This window comes from Hemitrygon akajei, chromosome 3 (genome assembly GCF_048418815.1).
Source record: "Hemitrygon akajei chromosome 3, sHemAka1.3, whole genome shotgun sequence".
Classification (NCBI taxonomy): Eukaryota; Metazoa; Chordata; class Chondrichthyes; order Myliobatiformes; family Dasyatidae; genus Hemitrygon; species Hemitrygon akajei.
The window spans coordinates 204484894-204503780 of NC_133126.1; the positions used below are offsets into that span (position 1 = coordinate 204484894).

An 18887-nucleotide genomic window follows, 5' to 3' on the forward strand; every position below is an offset into this window, starting at 1 on the left:
GTCCCTCTCTGCCTCTCTCCCCTTTCAACTTTCTGCTCCTTTACCTCTACAGTTCTTTCATGCTTATCCCCTCCCCCCTTTATCCTTCCTCTGATTGGTTCTCCACCTGGCGCCTCTAGCCCTTCCCCCTCCCCTATCTCTATTACTGGGCTTCGGCCCTCTCTTCCCCCCATTCCTGATGAAGGGTCTCGGCCCAAAACGTTGGCTAATCTTTTCTCACGGATGCTGCCTGACCTGCTGAGTTCTTCCAGCATTGTGCACGTATTCTTTGATCCACAGCATCTGCAGTTGTATTTTTGTGTTTTCACTTATTCTCTTTCTTCTTTTAAATATACTTCTACTACTAATTTGTGTGCGATTGCAGCCTTTAATGTACATTTTGATAATGTGTTTGTGGACTGAATGATCAATCTGGCGTGTTTGCTTCGCCCAAGGGAATTCGGCATGATTGAGAACAGAGCATGTGGCATAATAACACAACATAAACCCGTGATCAGCTCCAATTCTTGACAACTCGCCGACTAAAGCGTCGAGTAAGACTGAAATCGATGAAGGTGAGAGCAGAAGGCAAGTGGGTGGGTGCTCAGTGCCGTCTACCTGCATTTGACTGATTACCTCTCGCTGCTGCTGGAGGAAAGTGCAGGTGTCTTGGGTCTTGCGGAAGGTTTGATTGGTGTGGTTTGTGGATTGGACTCATTTTAGAGGACTCTGCATTTCATGTTATATGTGATGTTGGTTACTCCTTTTTTGTGGCTATTTTGTGCCATTTTGACTGGGGCGGACTGGCTCTGCAGCCTGCAGTCAATGAATGACACAGTGCAAAACTGAAATGAACTGAACTAAGCTGAATGTTCCTCAACGGCTTCAAGGACTCTGCAGTTTGATGGTTAATATTCTGTGTGTTGTTCACCCATGTTTTGCTGTTTTGCACAATTTGTTCGCTTTTTGTGCATTGGGTGTTTGATTTTTTTGAACCGGTTCCATGCTGTTTTTTTGTTTCGTAGCTGTCTGTGGGAAGATGAATATTAGGATTGTATACGACACACATACTTTGATAATAAATGTTCTTTGATTCATTTTCTTGCAGTCACTTACAGGAAAACACCCTGAATACCCTGCCACCAACAAGGTCTCATAATTAGGACAATGAGTTGTTTACTGTACTGTTTACCTGTGCTGTACACTACATGCATTTTGAATTATATTTGCTTTATTTGTGGTAATATTTCACTTTCTATTCTGTATGTGATATATATTTTGTGGGTGCACTGTGGTCTGACAAACATTGTTTTCTTTGGTTGTATATACGTACAGTCAGATGACAATAAACTTGAACTTGAAAAATAAAGAAATCTAATAGAATTTATGAAAAACTATACATAAACAAAGACTGACAAATACCCAATGTGCAAAAGAAGACAAACTATGCAAAGAAAAGTAAGTACTACTGAAAACATGAGTTGTAAAGAATCCTTAAAAGTGAGTCTGTAGATTGTGGAAGCAGCAAGGCATTTGATAAGGTACCCTATGCAAGACTTATTGAGAAAGTAAGGAGGCATGAGATCCAAGGGGACATTGCTTTGAGGATCCAGAACTGGCTTGCCCACAGTAGGCAAAGAGTGGTTGTAAAAGGGTCATATTCTGCATGGAGGTCAGTCACCAGTGGAGTGCCTTAGGGATCTGTTCTGGGACCCTTACTCTTCGTGATTTTTATAAATGACCTGGATGAGGAAGTGGAGGGATGGGTTAGTAAGTTTGCCAATGACACAAAGGTTGAAGGTGTTGTAGATTGTGTGGAACGCTGTCAAGAGGTTACAGCAGGACATTGATAGGATACAAAACTGGGCTGAAAAGTGGCAGATGGAGTTCAACCCAGATAAGTGTAAAGTGGTTCATTTTGGTAGGTCAAATATGATGGCAGAATATAGTATTAATGGTAAGACTCTTGGCAGTGTGAAGGATCAGAGGTCCGAGTCCATAGGACGCTCAAAGCAGCTGCACGTGTTGACTCTGTGGTTAAGAAGGCGCACAGTGTATTGGCCTTCATCAATCGTGGAATTGAATTTAGGAGCCAAGAGGTAATGTTGCAACTATATAGGACCCTGGTCAGGCCCCACTTGGAGTACTGTGCTCAGTTCTGGTCACCTCACTACAGGAAGGATGTGGAAACCATAAAAAGGGTGCAGAGGAGATTCACAAGGATGTTACCTGGATTGGGGAGCATGCCTTATGAGAACAGGTTCAGTGAACTCTGCCTTTTCTCCTTGGAACGAAAGAGGATAAGAGGTGACCTGATAGAGGTGTACAAGATGATGAGAGGCATTGATCGTGTGGATAATCAGAGGCTTTTTCCCAGGGCTGAAATGGTTGCCACAAGAGGACACAGGTTTAAGGTGCTGGAGAGTAGGTACAGAGGAGATGTCAGGGGTAAGTTTTTTACTCAGAGAGTGGTGAGTGCATGGAATGGGCTGCCGGCAACGGTGGTGGAGGCAGATACGATAGGGTCTTTTAAGAGGCTTTTAGATAGGTCCATGGAGCTTAGTAAAATAGAGGGCTAAAGGTAAGCCTAGTAATTTCTAAGGTAGGGACATGTTCGGCACAACCTTGTGGGCCGAAGGTCCTGTATTGTGCTGTTGGTTTTTTATGTTTCTATGTTAGTACAGAGTGGAGATGAGTGAAGTTATTCACAGTGGTTCAGGAGGCTCAGGGCTGTTTAGTAATAAATGTTGCTGAATCCATGTGGTGTGGGTCACAGGCTTCTGTACCTCCTGCCCGATGGTAGTAGTGAGAAGAGGGCACAAACTGGATGGTAGGGGTCTTTGATGAAGGATGCTGCTTTCTTGTGGCAGCGCTGCCTGTGAATGGCAAGAGCAGTTGTACAGTGCTTCCATCATGCTTCTCCGTTCCAAGAAAACTCCAGCAAATGCAACAATTAGCATTAAGACTGTCCTGCCTCAAGCTTGCTGTATTGGACTATTTCCTTTGCTTGTAATTTATATAACTACTTATATACATGTAACTGCTGAATATTTTTCATAGTGCTCACAGTATATATCTGCAGTTGTTCAGTGTACCCTCTGGTGGTTGCAGTTCTTTGTATCATTCTGGAAAGCTCTGGAAGCTTCTCTGGTGTTGTATTATTTGAATAGGGGCTATCTGATTGGTTAACTCTTATCAATGAACTTAAATAGAAAATCTCTGATCTATGGTTATAAAAACAGCTCATCACAAGACTCTGCCATCTTTGCTTCTTCTCTCCCTTCCATGACCCACCTCTGCTCCTGATTATTGTGTGTTTTCAATTCTCTCTGTGCTATTACTTAATAAAAGATCATGAAGCAACAAATTTTGTGCCTCATTCTTGAACTGCAAAAGAACCTTGGATTATAAACATCAAAATCCAACAAGCCTATAATCCCAAAGTCCTGTCAGTTCAAAACTCTGATCCATCCCATTTCTGAGTGCATACTGACTCAGTGCACACAGATCTTCATGGCATAATATTCTGAATATTTGTGACCTCTTAAGAAATATCTTCTCTCTTTAGACATAAACACGCACAAAATATTGGAGCAACTCATCAGGTCAGCTAGTACCTATGGAGGGAAACAAAATAGTTGACATTTCAGACCAAGACCCTTCAGCAGGACTGGAAAGGAAAGGGGCAGGAGCCAGAATAAGAAGTGGGGAGTGCAAGCTGTAAGGTGATAGGTGAAGCCAGGCGAGGAGGAAGGTGGGAGGGATGAAGTGAGAAAATGGGAGGGAATTAGTAAAAGCAGTAAAATACTGAAGAAGAAGTTATCTGATAGAAGAAGACAGTGAGTCATGGGTGAAACAGGAGGAGGGGAACCAGAGGGAGGGAATGGAAAAAGAGAAGGGGGGGATTAGAAACTATTGGAAGTTTGAGAAAATAATGGTCATGCCATCAGGTTGAGGGCTACCCAGATGGAATATGAGGTGCCCCTCCTACAACCTGAGTTTGGCCTCATCCTGACAGTAGAAGAGGTCATGGACCAATCTATTGGAATGGGAATGGGAAGTGGAATTAAACAGCCAACCCCTTTTCCAATCTACAGCCCTAAATCCAAGATGCAAGGAGAAACAACACCACATTAACCCAGGCAGGCGTCCCTCGAATCTGATCTTTGAAATAAGATTACTTCTTGCTTCCAAACTCAATGGACGAGATGAGAAAGGAGAAGGAACTGCAGAGATTACAAAAGGAAATGGGTAATGTACACACAGATACAAGGGATTCTGCAGATGCTGGAAATCTTGAGCAACAGACACAAACTGATGGAGGAACTCGGCAAGTCAAGAGGGCCCAGACCCGTGAAGGGCCTCGACATGAAATCTCCACTGTTTATTCTTCTCCACAGATGCAGCCCAACTTATTAAGTTTCTCCAGCATTTTGTTAAGCTTTGTTGCACATCATATGATGCTCTATAACTGATGAGTGGTATTACTGATAAAATACTATCTGATATTCCCCCTAATCAATTTAACAGAAATAACTATCTCTTACCTTGTTACTTGCTTCTGCATTTTGGAATTGAATCCCAAACCAGCTAGAATAACCGAAGCCCTAAAAATAGAACAATAGGTGACCAAATTGGACACAGAAACAGTGTGCAGAACAATTCATTTAAGAGGGGGAGAGAGTCTGAGCACCAGAAAGCAAGAGCTGAATGATTTTTTTCCCCTCTGTCCTGCACTTTATTATGTGCAGATTATGTACACAGTGAGTCATGTGCAGTTTCTGGTCAGTGGTAAACTCGGCGATATGGAGAGTTGGTGTGCGGGATACTTTGACAATACTGATACCAAATATCGTGAATGATAGCTGAGTTTATTTCTTGCTGGATATCGCCATTCCTGGGCTCAAATGTTACTTGCCACCTCTCAGTCCAGGCCTGTTTCTTTATCCAAAGAATCATGAATGCTCTGGCTCCTTAAGGTTGTCATAGCCAAGGGAGGTAATGGAGATAAGTTCCCACTACTTATTAAATGGTACTGTAGAGGTTCGTGCAATGCTATTAAAGCTCAGGGCATTCCTGAGTTTGGAGATCAATTCTGGCATTGGTCTGTAAAGAATCTCTGTGCGTCTTCCGTATGCATAGGTTTTTTCTGGGTCTTCTGGTTTCCTGCCAGTCCAAAGGCATACCAGGTAGGTTAATTGGTCATTGTAAACTGTCCTGTGACTAGATTAGGGTTAATCAGGTTTCTCAGGGGTTGCTCAAAGGGCCAGAAGATCTAACTCCATGCTGTATCACAAAATAAATAAATGCTCCCAACAGCATGTGTCTCAAATAGCCTCTGACAACCAAATCCAGCTCCTGGCTTTCTCGTGTGGCTTAGCTACTAAGCCCAGCGGAACCATTTCTACTGACAGGAAAAGGGGCAAAGGCAGGTTACTGGCACATTAAAACCATTTGCTTTGGGTAGGTGAGGCTTGTCATCCATAGTTGGCACCTCATCTTCGAGAAGGAAATCTCTTACCTCAAACTTCTGCTACCTTGCAGCAATACCTACTTATGGAGAAGACTTCGGCAGCTATCTCTGAGATAAAATCCGGAACAGGAGTCCTTAAGTAAGTCTCATGTTGAGTTCAAAACTGACTGGCAACTCCTGTGATGCCAGTTTGGTGCCAAACTGTATCGGTTTCTGCCAGTGTTTTGAATTCATCAACCGTGCGGAGAAGGAAGCCTGCTGCATGGGCAACAACTTGTTCTCCATATTGTATTGCCCTGGTTTGTATAGTGGCTTGTGTAGACAGCTAAAAAGCAATATCCATGGTCAACCCTGTTCAACAGAGTGCCTACGTGAATGCTGTACAAATTTAGAGTGCCACAGCAGCATAGCGTTTAGCATAATGCTTTACAGGGCCAGCGATCAGGGTCTGTAAAAAGCTTATACATAACCCACGCAGTCACAAGGGCAACCTCAAGGTGCTCTGGCTTCCTCCTACATTCTAAAGATGTGCAGGTTAGGATTAGCAATTTGTGGGCACAATATGGTTCACGGTGAATGGTGAAATGTTTAAAGGGAACATGAGGGGGAATTTCTTTACTCTCTGTACGCTGTGTAAGTGTGCAAGAAGTGGTGGATGCAGGTTCAATTTCAACAATTAAGAGATCGGGTATAGAGGTTTCGACAGGACTAGGTAGATTAACTGTTTGGCATGGACAAGATGGACTGCAGAGCACGTTTCTGTAGTGTTCTAATGAATCTCTAAAGGTGGCTGAGGTGTCCTCATTATTGCAACACACCTGGCTGGAGCCTTGTCTGCCTCGATCTCCTCCAATTTGGCATAAACTTCTGTCAACCGACTGCTCTCTGTACCATCGCCTCTGCAAGAAAAATTCAGAAAACAGGTTTTCATTTTGTGCAGTTACAAGCTGAACTTCATTATAAACTCACACCTTTTCCTTCATCCACTTTCTTTTCTCCTTGCTTGACTTTCACAGGACACAATGGGTGCTGAACCAGCAGTTCAAGTTGAGCCCAATCCGTAAGACATAGTAGCAGAATTGGGCCATTCAACCCATCAAGTGTACTCTGTCATTCCACTGGACTATGAGATCAATGGATTTGTGGTTAAATTTGCAGATAATACAAAGATAGGTGGAGGAGCGGGTCATGTTGAGGAAACAGAGAGCCTGCAGAGAGACTTAGATAGTTTAGGTGAATGGGCAAAGAATTGACTAAAGAAATGCAATGTTGGAAAGTATATGGTCATGCACTTTGGTGGAAGAGACTATTATTTAGATGGGAAGAGAATTCAAAATGCAGAGATGCAAAGGGACTTGGGAGTCCTTGTGCAGGACCCCCTAAAGGTTAACCTCCAGGTTGAGTCAGTAGTGAAGAAGGTGAATAAAATGCTGTCATTTATTTCTAGAGGTAGAGAATATCAGAGTAGGGATGTGATGTTGAGGCTCTATAAGGCAGTCATGAGACCACACTAGGAGCATTGTGTGCAGTTTTGGGTTCCTTATTTTAGAAAAGACATACCGATGTTGGAGAGGGTTCAGAGAAGATTCACAAGAATGATTCCAGGAGTGAATGAGTTACCGTGTGAGGAACGTCTGGCAGTCCTTGGGCTGTATTTCCTGGAGTTCAGGAGAATGAGGGGGGTTCTCATAGAAACACTCTGAATGTTAAAAGGCCTGAATAGATTAGATATGGCAAAGTTATTTCCCATGGTAGGGAAGTCTAGGACAAGAGAGCACAACTTCAGGATTGAAAGACGTCCATTTAGAACAGAGATGCGCAGACTTACTTTAGTCAAAGGGTGGTAAATCTGTGGAATTTGTTGCCGAGTGCGGCTGTGGAGCCAAGTCATCGGGTGTATTTAAGGCAGAGATTGATAGGTTCTTGATTATCAAGGGCATCAAGGGGTATGGGGAGAAGGCAGGGGAGTGGGGATGTCTGGAAGAATTGGAGCAGCCTATGATTGAATGGCAAAGTCAAATGTCCTACTTCTGCACCCATATCTTATGGTCTTATTATGCCTGATTTATTATCCCTCTCAACCCTATTTCTCCTGCCTTCTCCTTGTAACATTTGGCACCTTTACTAATCAAGACTCTATCAACCTCCACTTTAAACATACCCAATGACTTGGCCTCCACAGCTGCCTGTAGCAAAGAATTCCATAGATTTACTACCCCCAACTAAAGAAATTCCTCCTCATCTCTGTTCTAATTGGATGTCCATCTATTCTGAGGCTGTGCCCTCTAGTTCTAGACTCCCCCACTATAGGAAATATCCTCTCTACATCCACTCTATCTAGGATTTTCAATATTCAATAGCTTTCAATGAGACCGACCCTCATTCTTCTGAACTCCATGAGTACAGGCACAGAGCCATCAACCACTTCACATACATTAACTCTTTCACTCCCCGAATCATTCTTGTGGACCTACTCTGGGACCTCTCCAATCCATCAGTTCCCATTACTTGAATTGAATTGACATTATTACTTACATCTTTCACATACAAGAGTAAAAATCTTTGTATTGCTTCTCCGTCTAAATGTGCAATGTGCAATTTATAGTAATTTGTATGTACAACAGGACAGTCAATATAACAGAGAAATACAATTGTATCAATGTGAATTAATCAGGTTGGTGGCATGGTGGAAGAAGCTGTCCCAGAGCCTGTTGGTCCTGGCTTTTCTGCTGCGGTATTGTTTCCTGGATGGCAACAGCTGGAACAGGTTGTAAATGTCCTGAATAGTGGGAAGTTCTCATCTACAGATACGCTGGGCAGTCCACACCACACTCTGCAGAGTCCTGCGATTGAGGGAAGTACAGTTCCCATACCAGGCAGTGATGCAGCCAGTCAGGATGCTCTCAATTGTGCCTCTGCAGAAAGTTCTTAGGATTTGGGGACCCATACGAAACTTACTCAACCGTCTGAGGTGAAAGAGGCACTGTTGTGCCTTTTTCACCACACAGCCCATATGTTCAGACCACGTGAGATCCTCGGTGATGTCTACGCCAGTCACCCTCTCAACCCCAAAACCATTGACGTCAATAGGGGCTAGTCTGTCTCCATTCCTCCTGTAGTCCACAACCAGCTCCTTTGTTTTTGTGACATTGAGAGAGAGGTTGTTTTCTTGACACTGTGTTAGGGTGATGGTTTCTTGTCTGTAGGGTGCCTCGTTATTATTTGAGATTAGGCCAATCAATGTAGTATCCCACTTTCCCAACAGGGAGTCACCTTGCAGTGAACTGGACCAACTTCTTCTCTCCTCAAGCAGACACAAAGGTCAAAGTCAGCACCAGCGTCACAGTGTTGAATGTTCCACCCTCCCTTTCCCTCTTCTTCCATTCTTCACTATGGCCACCCTCTTAACAACTCTCATCTATCTATCACCTTCCCCTGGGGCCTCTCCTTCCCTGTCTCTCATGGTCCACTCTCCTCTATCAAATTCATTCTTCTCCAGCCCTTAGGCTTTTCAATCAATCACCTCGCAGCTTCATATATCACACCCCTCTCCCATCCACCTAACTTCACCTTTCACATTCCAGCTTGTCCTCCTTCCACTCCCCCCACCTTCCTATTCTGGTATTTCCTCCTTCCTTTTCAGTCCTGATGAGGAGTCTCGGCTGAAATGTCATCTGTTTATTCACATCCACAGATGCTGCCTGACCTGCTGAAATTCTCCAGCATCTTGTGTGTGTTACTCTGGATTTCCAGCACCTGCAGAATCTCTTATGTTTTGTATATTTCTACTGTCTCTGCTCGGGAGATAATCTAACAGTATTAATCGAGTCACAATTGCTCCCTTCATTTCATGAACTGTACAGAAGCCAGCAAAAGTGAATAGGGAACCATTTCATGGAATGTACAGTATACTTAAAGCGGAGGTTGATAGGTTCTATATTAGTAAAGGTATCAAAGGTGAAGGCAGGAGAATGAGGTAAAGAGGAAAAATAAATGAGACAAAGGAGCAGAATTAGGCCACTTAGCCCATCAATTATGCTCCATCATGGTTGAGTTATTATCCTTCTCAACCCTATTCTCTTACCTTCACTCTGTAACCTTCGATGCCCTGACTAATCAAGGACCTCTCAACTTCCGTCTTAACTATACCCAAATGACTTGGCCCCCACAGCCATATGTGGCAATGTATTCTGCAGATTTATTAAACTCTGGCTGAAGAAATTCCTCCTCCCTTCTGTTCTAAATGGATGTCCATCTATTCTGAGGGAGTGCCCTCTGATACCAGGCTCACCCGTGATAGAAAACACCCTCACAACATCCATTCTGTCTGGACCTTTCAATATTAGATACATGTTCAATGAGATTCCCCTCAAGCTCTGGTTTGTTGCCTGTGCCACTTACCAGTGAAGGTAAGAGCAGGATGATTTGGTAGGTGAATGTACGGCTGAGGAAATGGCGCAGGGTGCAGGGATTCAGATTTATGGATAATTGGGATCCCTACTGAGGAAGGTAAGACCTATACAAAAGGGATGGGTTACACCCGAACCTAAAGAGGGACAATATCGTTGAAGGCATTTTTGCAAGAGCTGTTTAAACTAATTTGGTAGGGGAATGGGAACTGGAGTGATAGTGCTGAAGTTGAGGTAGTTGGTTTACAAACAAAGGCAATCTGTAGACAGACTCCTAGCAAGGAGAGCCTGATGATAGGGCAAAACTGCAGTCAACAGGATAAGTTGCAACATAAAAAGCAGACAAAATTGAAAAGGGTATTAAATTTGAATGCATGCAGTGTATGGAATAAGGTAGATTGTAGATTGTAGTTACAGATTGGCATATATGATATTGCAGGGATCACTGAATCATGGCTGAAAGAAGATTATAGCTGGGAGCTTAATCCCCAGGGATATACATTGTATGGAAAGGACAGAAGGGTAGGCAGAGGGGCAGAGTGGCTCTGTTGGTAAAAAATTAAATAAAATCATTGAAAGAGGTATGGTTCTATCGTCTAACATGGTCTAACACTGGGTTAGAAGGTGTTGAATTATTGTGGGTGGAGCTAAGAAATGCAAGGGTAAAAAGACCCTGATGGGAGCTACACACAGACCCCAAAACAGTAGTATGGAAGTGGTCTACAAATTAAAAAGTGAGGTAGAAAATCATGCTTTTTTTAATAGTAACAGTTATTATTTTAAAGCACTGAAAATTCTGTTATCCTTCAAGATATTATCATCATCACTCTCCTCCTGACTGTCTTTATTTCAAAAACGGTAGGAGATGCAGGTCTACTTGTCCTGCTCCTTCTTATTCAATTGTCCCCTGTGCCAAAACTCAACAATGACCAGCACAAGGATAGAACAGTGACAGCGCGCCAGTATGCGGAGCGCGTTATTTGATCTGGAGCGCATTTTTTATTTTGAGAATGTACGTGCACCTGCGCACTACTCATGTCCATCACTTAACAGAAATGACATGTAACATGTAAGGCTTATTGAAAAAAATATTTTCAAATGCATTTTTTACATAACACAGCGAAGAAACTTATTTTTAATTTCAGTGGGAACAGTGTTGTTGGTCTCCCTTTTTAGCCAGCGCATCAAAGTCTGGATTTAGTTTTGTTGTGGCGAAAACGCCAGAATTGCGGGGAAAAAACCGTTAACAAGGTTTATTAATATAATTTCATCAAGTTCTGCGGGCCGGATTAAAAAGCTTAACGGGCCGCATATGGCCCCCGGGCCGTAGTTTGCCCATGCCTGACTTAGGCAGATTAGGAGAATGGACAAAGAAATGTCAGATGGAATACTGTGTCAGGGCATACATGGCCATGGAGTTTATTTTAGAACAAATAAAAGGGTTGACTATTCTCTAAATGGAGAGAAAATACAAAAAAACTGAGGCACAAAGGGACTTGGGAGTCCTTGTACAGGATTCCCTGAAGGTTAATTTGCAAAGTGAGTCTGTGGTGAGGAAGACAAACACAATGTTAGCATTCATTTCAAGAGGATTAGAATATAAAAGCAAGGAAGTAATGTTGAAACTTTATAACGCACTGGTGAGGACTCACTTGGAGTACTGTGAGCAGGTTTGGGCCCCTTATCTTAGAAAGAACGTGCTGATGCTGGAGAGAGTTGAAAGAAGTTGGAAAAAATTGATTCCAGGATTGAATGGCTTGTCATATGAAGAGTGTTTGATAGATCTGGGCCTGTATTCACTAGAATTCAGAAGAATGAGGGGAACCTCATTGAACCTATTGAATGGTGAAAGGCCTTGATAGAGTCAATGTGGAGAGGATGTTTCCGGGCTGGGCTGGACCGGAATCAAAGTCCTAGGGGGAGCATTTGCTACTGCTGTTCAGGAGGCTTTAAACTAATGTGGCAGGGGGATGGGAACAAGTGCAGAGAGACAGAGGGGTGTAAAATGAGGGTAGAAGCAAAAAGTAGTAAGCTGAAAAGTAAAACTGGCAGGCAAGCAAATCCAGGGCAAAAAGCAAAAAGAGCCACTTTTCAACATAATTGTATACGGACTAAGAGTGTTGTAAAAACAAGCCTGAAGGCTTTGTGTGTCAATGCGAGGAGCATTCGTAACAAGGTGGATGAATTGAATGTGCAGATAGTTATTAATGAATATGATATAGTTGGGATCACAGAGACATGGCTCCAGGGTGACCAAGGATGGGAGCTCAACATCCAGGGATATTCAATATTCAGGAGGGATAGACAGGAAAGAAAAGGAGGTGGGGTAGCATTGCTGGTTAGAGAGGAGATTAACGCAATAGAAAGGAAGGACATTAGCCTGGAGGATGTGGAATCGATATGGGTAGAGCTGCATAACACTAAGGGGCGGAAAACGCTGGTGGGAGTTGTGTACGGGCCACCTAACAGTAGTAGTGAGGTTGGGGATGGCATTAAACAGGAAATTAGAAATGCGTGCAATAAAGGAACAGTAATTATAAAGGGTGACTTCAATCTACATATAGATTGGGTGAACCAAATTGGTAAGGGTGCTGAGGAAGAGGATTTCTTGGAATGTATGCGGGATGGTTTTCTGAACCAACATGTCGAGGAACCAACTAGAGAGCAGGCCATTCTAGATTGGGTATTGAGCAATAAGGAAGGGTTAGTTAGAAATCTTGTCGTGCGAGGCCCCTTGGGTAAGAGTGATCATAATATGGTGGAATTCTTCATTAAGATGGAGAGTGACATAGTTAATTCAGAAACAAAGGTTCTGAACTTAAAGAAGGGTAACTTTGAAGGTATGAGACGTGAATTAGCTGAGATAGACTGGCAAATGATACTTAAAGGGTTGACGGTGGATATGCAATGGCAAGCATTTAAAGATCGCATGGATGAACTACAACAATTGTTCATCCCAGTTTGGCAAAAGAATAAACCAGGGAAGGTAGTGCACCCGTGGCTGACAAGGGAAATTAGGGATAGTATCAAGTCCAAAGAAGAAACATATAAATTAGCAAAAAAAAGCATCACACCTGAGGACTGGGAGAAATTCAGAGACCAGCAGAGGAGGACAAAGGGCTTAATTAGGAAAGGGAAAAAAGATTATGAGAGAAACCTGGCAGGGAACATAAAAACTGACTGTAAAAGCTTTTATAGATACGTGAAAAGAAAAAGATTGGTCAAGACAAATGTAGGTCCTTTACAGTCAGAAACAGGTGAATTGATCATAGGGAACAAAGACATGGCAGACCAATTGAATAACTGCTTTGGTTCTGTCTTCACTAAGGAGGACATAAATAATCTTCAGGAAATAGTAAGGGACCGAGGGTCTAGTGAGATGGAGGAACTGAGGGAAATACATGTTAGTAGGGAAGTGGTGTTAGGTAAATTGAAGGGATTAAAGGCAGATAAATCACCAGGGCCAGATGGTCTGAATCCCAGAGTGCTTAGGAAGTAGCCCAAGAAATAGTGGATGCATTAGTGATAATTTTTCAAAACTCCTTAGATTCTGGATTAGTTCCTGAGGATTGGACGGTGGCTAATGTAACCCCACTTTTTAAAAAAGGAGGGAGAGAGAAACCGGGGAATTATAGACTGGTTAGTCTGACATCGGTGTTGGGGAAAATGCTAGAGTCGGTTATCAAAGATGTGATAACAGCACATTTGGAAAGAGGTGAAATCATCGGACAAAGTCAGCATGGATTTGTGAAAGGAAAATCATATCTGACGAATCTTATAGAATTTTTTGAAGATGTAACTAGTAGAGTGGATAGGGGAGAGCCAGTGAATGTGGTATATTTAGATTTTCAAAAGGCTTTTGACAAGGTCCCACAGAGGAGATTAGTGTGCAAACTTAAAGCACACGGTATTGGGGATATGGTATTGATGTGGATAGAGAATTGGTTGGCAGACAGGAAGCAAAGAGTGGGAGTAAACGGGACCTTTTCAGAATGGCAGGCAGTGACTAGTGGGGTACCGCATGGCTCAGTGCTGGGACCCCAGTTGTTTACAATATATATTAATGATTTAGACGAGGGAATTAAATGCAGCATCTCCAAGTTTGCGGATGACACGAAGCTGGGCGGCAGTGTTAGCTGTGAGGAGGATGCTAAGAGGATGCAGGGTGACTTGGATAGGTTAGGTGAGTGGGCAAATTCATGGCAGATGCAATTTAATGTGGATAAATGTGAGGTTATCCACTTTGGTTGCAAGAACAGGAAAACAGATTATTATCTGAACGGTGGCCGATTAGGAAAACGGGAGATGGGTGTCATTGTACACCAGTCATTGAAGGTGGGCATGCAGGTACAGCAGGCGGTGAAAAAGGCAAATGGTATGTTGGCATTCATAGCAAAAGTATTTGAGTACAGGAGCAGGGAGGTTCTACTGCAGTTGTACAAGGCCTTGGTGAGACCGCACCTAGAATATTGTGTGCAGTTTTGGTCCCCTAATCTGAGGAAAGACATTCTTGCCATAGAGGGAGTACAGAGAAGGTTCACCAGATTGATTCCTGGGGTGGCAGGACTTTCATATGAAGAAAGACTGGATCGACTAGGCTTATACTCACTGGAATTTAGAAGATTGAGGGGGGATCTTATTGAAATGTATAAAATTCTAAAGGGATTGGACAGGCTAGATGCAGGAAGATTGTTTCCAGTGTTGGGGAAGTCCAGAACGAGGGGTCACAGTTTAAAGATAAAAGGGAAGCCTTTTAGGACCGAGATGAGGAAAAACTTCTTCACACAGAGAGTGGTGAATCTGTGGAATTCTCTGCCACAGGAAACAGTTGAGGCCGGTTCATTGCCTATATTTAAGAGGAAGTTAGATATGGCCCTTGTGGCTAAAGGGATCAGGGGGTATGGAGAGAAAGCAGGTACAGGGTTCTGAGTTGGATGATCAGCCATGATCATACTGAATGGCGGTGCAGGCTCGAAGGGCAGAATGGCCTACTCCTGCACCTATTTTCTATGTTTCTTGCGGGAGAGTCTAATACCAGAGGACACAGCGTTAGAATAGAGGGGTGGTCCTTTTAGAACAAAGATGAGATTGAACTTTTTTAGCCAGGGTGTGGTGAATTTGCAGAATTATTTGCCACAGGTGGCTGTGGAGGGCACATCTTTATGTATATCTAGCCAGAAGTTGATAGATTCTTGACTGGTCAGGGCATGAAAGGACACAGGGAAAAGGCAGGAGATAGGGGCTGAGTGGAAAATTGGATCAGCCATGATGAAATAGTGAAACAGACTCAATGGACCAAGTAGCTTAATTCTGCTCCTATATCTAATGGTCTTATGGTCTAAATAGCCTTTGACAACCAAGTCCAGCTCCTGACCTTCATGTGTAGCTTTGCTACTAAGCCCAACACAACCATTTCCACTGACAGGAGAAAGGGCAAAGGAGGGTTACTGGCCTCTTAAAACAAGTCACTACGGTTAGATGGAGATCGTCGGCCTTGGTTGGCGTCTCATATAGGATAAAGAAAAAGCTGACCTCAAACCTACGCAGCCTTGCAGCTATACCCACTCATGGGGAAAGCTTTGAGAGTAAACTCCGAAGTGCTGAAGTCCTTAAGGCAGTCTGACATTGGGTTAAAAGCTGACTGGCAACTCCTTCAATGTCACTGGTGTATCAGTCTCCACTGTTCCTTCAGATTCATCTGCTGTGTAGAGAGTGGGAGCCTGCTGCATGGACAACAGTTCGCTCTCCAAATTGTGCAGCCCTAGCTTGCGTATCAACTTAGACAGCTAGGAAGCAACATTCCTTGTTGATGTAGACCAACGAAGGCCAAGACAGAAAACTTTAGAGTAATTTATTGTCTTGCACTATCACTAAAACAAAAAATTTCACTGCATATGTCAGAGATAATTAGCCTGATTCTGATCCTGAGAGCATGTTCAGCTGTCAGAGCTGAGGGATCAGGGGACGTGAACAAGTACCGAGTTTTTGTACAAACACTTGTTACCTCCCGCTCTAGTTTACTCACAGGCCAGCGTTTATCTTCGCCGTCAGAGCCTTCTCCTCCTGCAACAGGCCTTCCCTCACTGTGTCGCACTCCAGCACGCTCTGTAAGGCCGGTGTGTCGTCCCCAACCACCTCCTGTTCCACATGCAGGATGCTGATATGAGAGGGAATGCGAAGACTTCGCGCCGACATCATCTTCAGCAGCGTCGTTTTCCCCAAGCCATTTCGACCAACTAAACCATAACGTCTACCATAAGCAAGGTGCAAATCTGCACCATTAAGTAAGGCCCTTGAAGAAAGAAGGAACATGCTTTAAAACATATATCCTATACCTGATATTTTAATTAATACTTCATTATACACCATTCTATAGCTTCAAAGAAATTATAAACATAGAACATTACAGCACAGTAAAGGCCCATCAGCCCGCAATGTTAAACTGACTCTTTAAACTACTCGAAGATCAACCTAACCCTTCTCTCTCAAATAGCCCCTCAATTTCCTTTCACCCATGTTGAGGATTCGAGATTGTTTAAAGTCATTTCCACTACAAAAGTGTAAAGGAGAACAAAATAATTGCTACTTTTACAGCACAATACAGCACAAAAAATCCACAAAAACACAATGCTGTAAGATAAAGAAAATAACGATAATAAAAAAACATAATAAATACTTAAGATAGCTTTTATACGTAGATTGATTGTATGTCCATAAAGTGATGCTAGACACAGGAGTGTTTGTACATAAGGTGACTCCGACAGAAAAAGATAAAGTAGTGGTGGTTGGGGGTGTGGAGGTGTTACTGCTTGGGGAAAGTAACTGTTCTTGTGTCTGATGGTCCTGGTGTGGATGCTAAACAGCCTCCTCCCTGGCTGGAGTGGAACAAACAGTCCATGACAGGGTAGGTGGGCTCCTTCATGATGTTACTGGCCCTTTCTCTATACAGTTGCAAGAAACAGTGAACTTTTTGCAATTGCCTGGTTTTCTGCATTAATTACCTGTAACGTGCTGTAATAGTTTCTCTGTAATGTTTCACTGCTAAGGCTAATGAAATGGCTTCTCTGTAATGTTCACTGCTGAAGTAACGGTTTCTCTGTAGCAGCAATGTTTGGGCTATGGCCGAGATAACAAGACTGTGGTATCCATGTTAGCTAATCAGGATTTTGTTGCCCTGTCTTGTGAATCTGGAAAGAGTTTATTTTGCAGGAGAGAGAGAGGGGGGGGGGAGAGAGAGGGGGGGAGAGAGAGAGGGGGGAGAGAGAGGGGGGAGAGGGGAGAGGGGAGAGGGGGGAGAGGGGAGAGGGGGGAGAGGGGAGAGGGGGGAGAGGGGGGAGAGGGGGGAGAGGGGGGAGAGGGGGGAGAGGGGGGAGAGGGGGGAGAGGGGGGAGAGGGGGGAGAGGGGGGAGAGGGGGGGAGAGAGGGGGAGAGAGGGGGGAGAGAGGGGGGAGAGAGGGAGGAGAGAGGGGGGAGAGAGGGTGGAGAGAGGGGGGAGAGAGGGGGGAGAGAGGGGGGAGAGAGGGGGAGAGAGGGGGAGAGAGGGGGAGAGGGAGGGGGGAGAGAGGGGGGAGAGAGGGGGGAGAGAGGGGGGAAGACGAGACGCGAATGGAGAGATTTGGTAGACCACCAGACGGGGTGGACTTGGAGCGAGGGTCCGAAGGGCAGCGACGATTGGAGGAGGTCGATGGTGGACGATCGGCTTATCAGTGAGCTCCAACACTGTTTAATAAGATTGGGCCCTTTTATTTCCTTTTATTTCGTTTCTCTGCTAAGCATATACTCAATGTAAGAGTTATAAAGCTTAATCGTTTAATCGCATATTGTGCACTGTTTGTTATTTCAGGGTACTGATTTTTAACAGGGGACACATCGCACAGCATCCACCCAAACAAGATTTCTTAAGTTTGGCTGGGCCAGAGGTTATCAACCCCTATATTAAGCCGCTAGGCAAAGCGAGTGTTACATATAAAATCTGGTCTGATCTTCATCTAAGTCACAATAGTAGACAAAAACAATCTGCCTAACCTAATAACACACAAACAATTGTATTTCTCTTGTCTTTATTAAACGCACTGTTTAATTATCCACAGTCCAGTCTGGAAAAAAGTATGTGAACCCCTGTATTTAATAACTGGTAGAACCTCTTTTAACAGTGGAAATGGTAAAGGGCTGGACAAGGAACCTGATCCATAGGTGCTGTCTGACCAGCCGAGCTCCTCCAGCATTTTGTGTGCGCCAGCATCTATCATCTTGTACAACTATATGAAGTCACCTCTCATCCTCAATCAAATTCATCAGACATAATCTTCCCTTCAAGCCATATCAGCTTCCTCTGATTTGCCCATTCTTTTCCTCGTGACAAAATTCTTTCTGTTATCAACCCTCCCACAGGTCTACAGTTACTGACTTGTCTGTACTGTCGTTTTTGAAAGGCAGAATCAAATGTGCTGCCCTCCTCTCACCCCAAGCCACCATTGAACACATCTACCGTATATGGAACACTGTCGCAGGAAAGCAGGGACCCCCACTATTCAGACCAAATTCTATTCTCGTTGCTACCTATTACCATTAATCCATTTTTTCCTTTTTTGTATTTGCAGTTTGCTGTCTTTTGCACACTGGTTGATTGTCCATCTTGTTGTATTTGGTCTTTCATTGATTCTATCGCTTTTCTTTGTACTTACTGTGAATATCCGCAAGAAAATGAATCTCAGGGTTGTACATGGTGACAAATACATACTTTGATAATAAAGTTACCTTGAACTTTGGTACCTCACTTCCGATTAGCAGAGATTTAAAAATCTCAGCCAGAGACTTAGCAAACGCCTCCCTTGTCTTCCATTGTAGCCTGTGAAAAATCCCATCTAGTCCTCGGGAATTTCCCCCCTTTTAGCCCACCAAGACACTGAGTGTCTCCTTGTTATTCATGGAGACTTTTAGGCACCCCTTCACTGAATTTTCCAAACTACAAAGTCTTTTTCCTTTGTGAGTACAGACGGAAAGAAATTGTTCTGGCTCCAAGCACA

General features: G+C 43.6%; 1 protein-coding gene across 3 annotated transcripts in view; it reads right to left on the bottom strand.

Moving 5' to 3' along the window:
• abcf3 (ATP-binding cassette, sub-family F (GCN20), member 3) overlaps positions 1 to 18887 on the bottom strand; it is a 182753-nt gene that overhangs the window by 62399 nt on the left and 101467 nt on the right. For all 3 annotated transcript variants that reach the window (XM_073041715.1, XM_073041713.1, XM_073041714.1), the window contains exons 7-9: positions 15887 to 16153; positions 6271 to 6351; positions 4527 to 4586 (exon numbers count right to left, since the gene is read on the bottom strand). In XM_073041715.1, coding sequence (XP_072897816.1) covers positions 4527 to 4586; positions 6271 to 6351; positions 15887 to 16153 — 408 coding nt within the window. The remainder of the gene's footprint in view (positions 1 to 4526; positions 4587 to 6270; positions 6352 to 15886; positions 16154 to 18887) is intronic.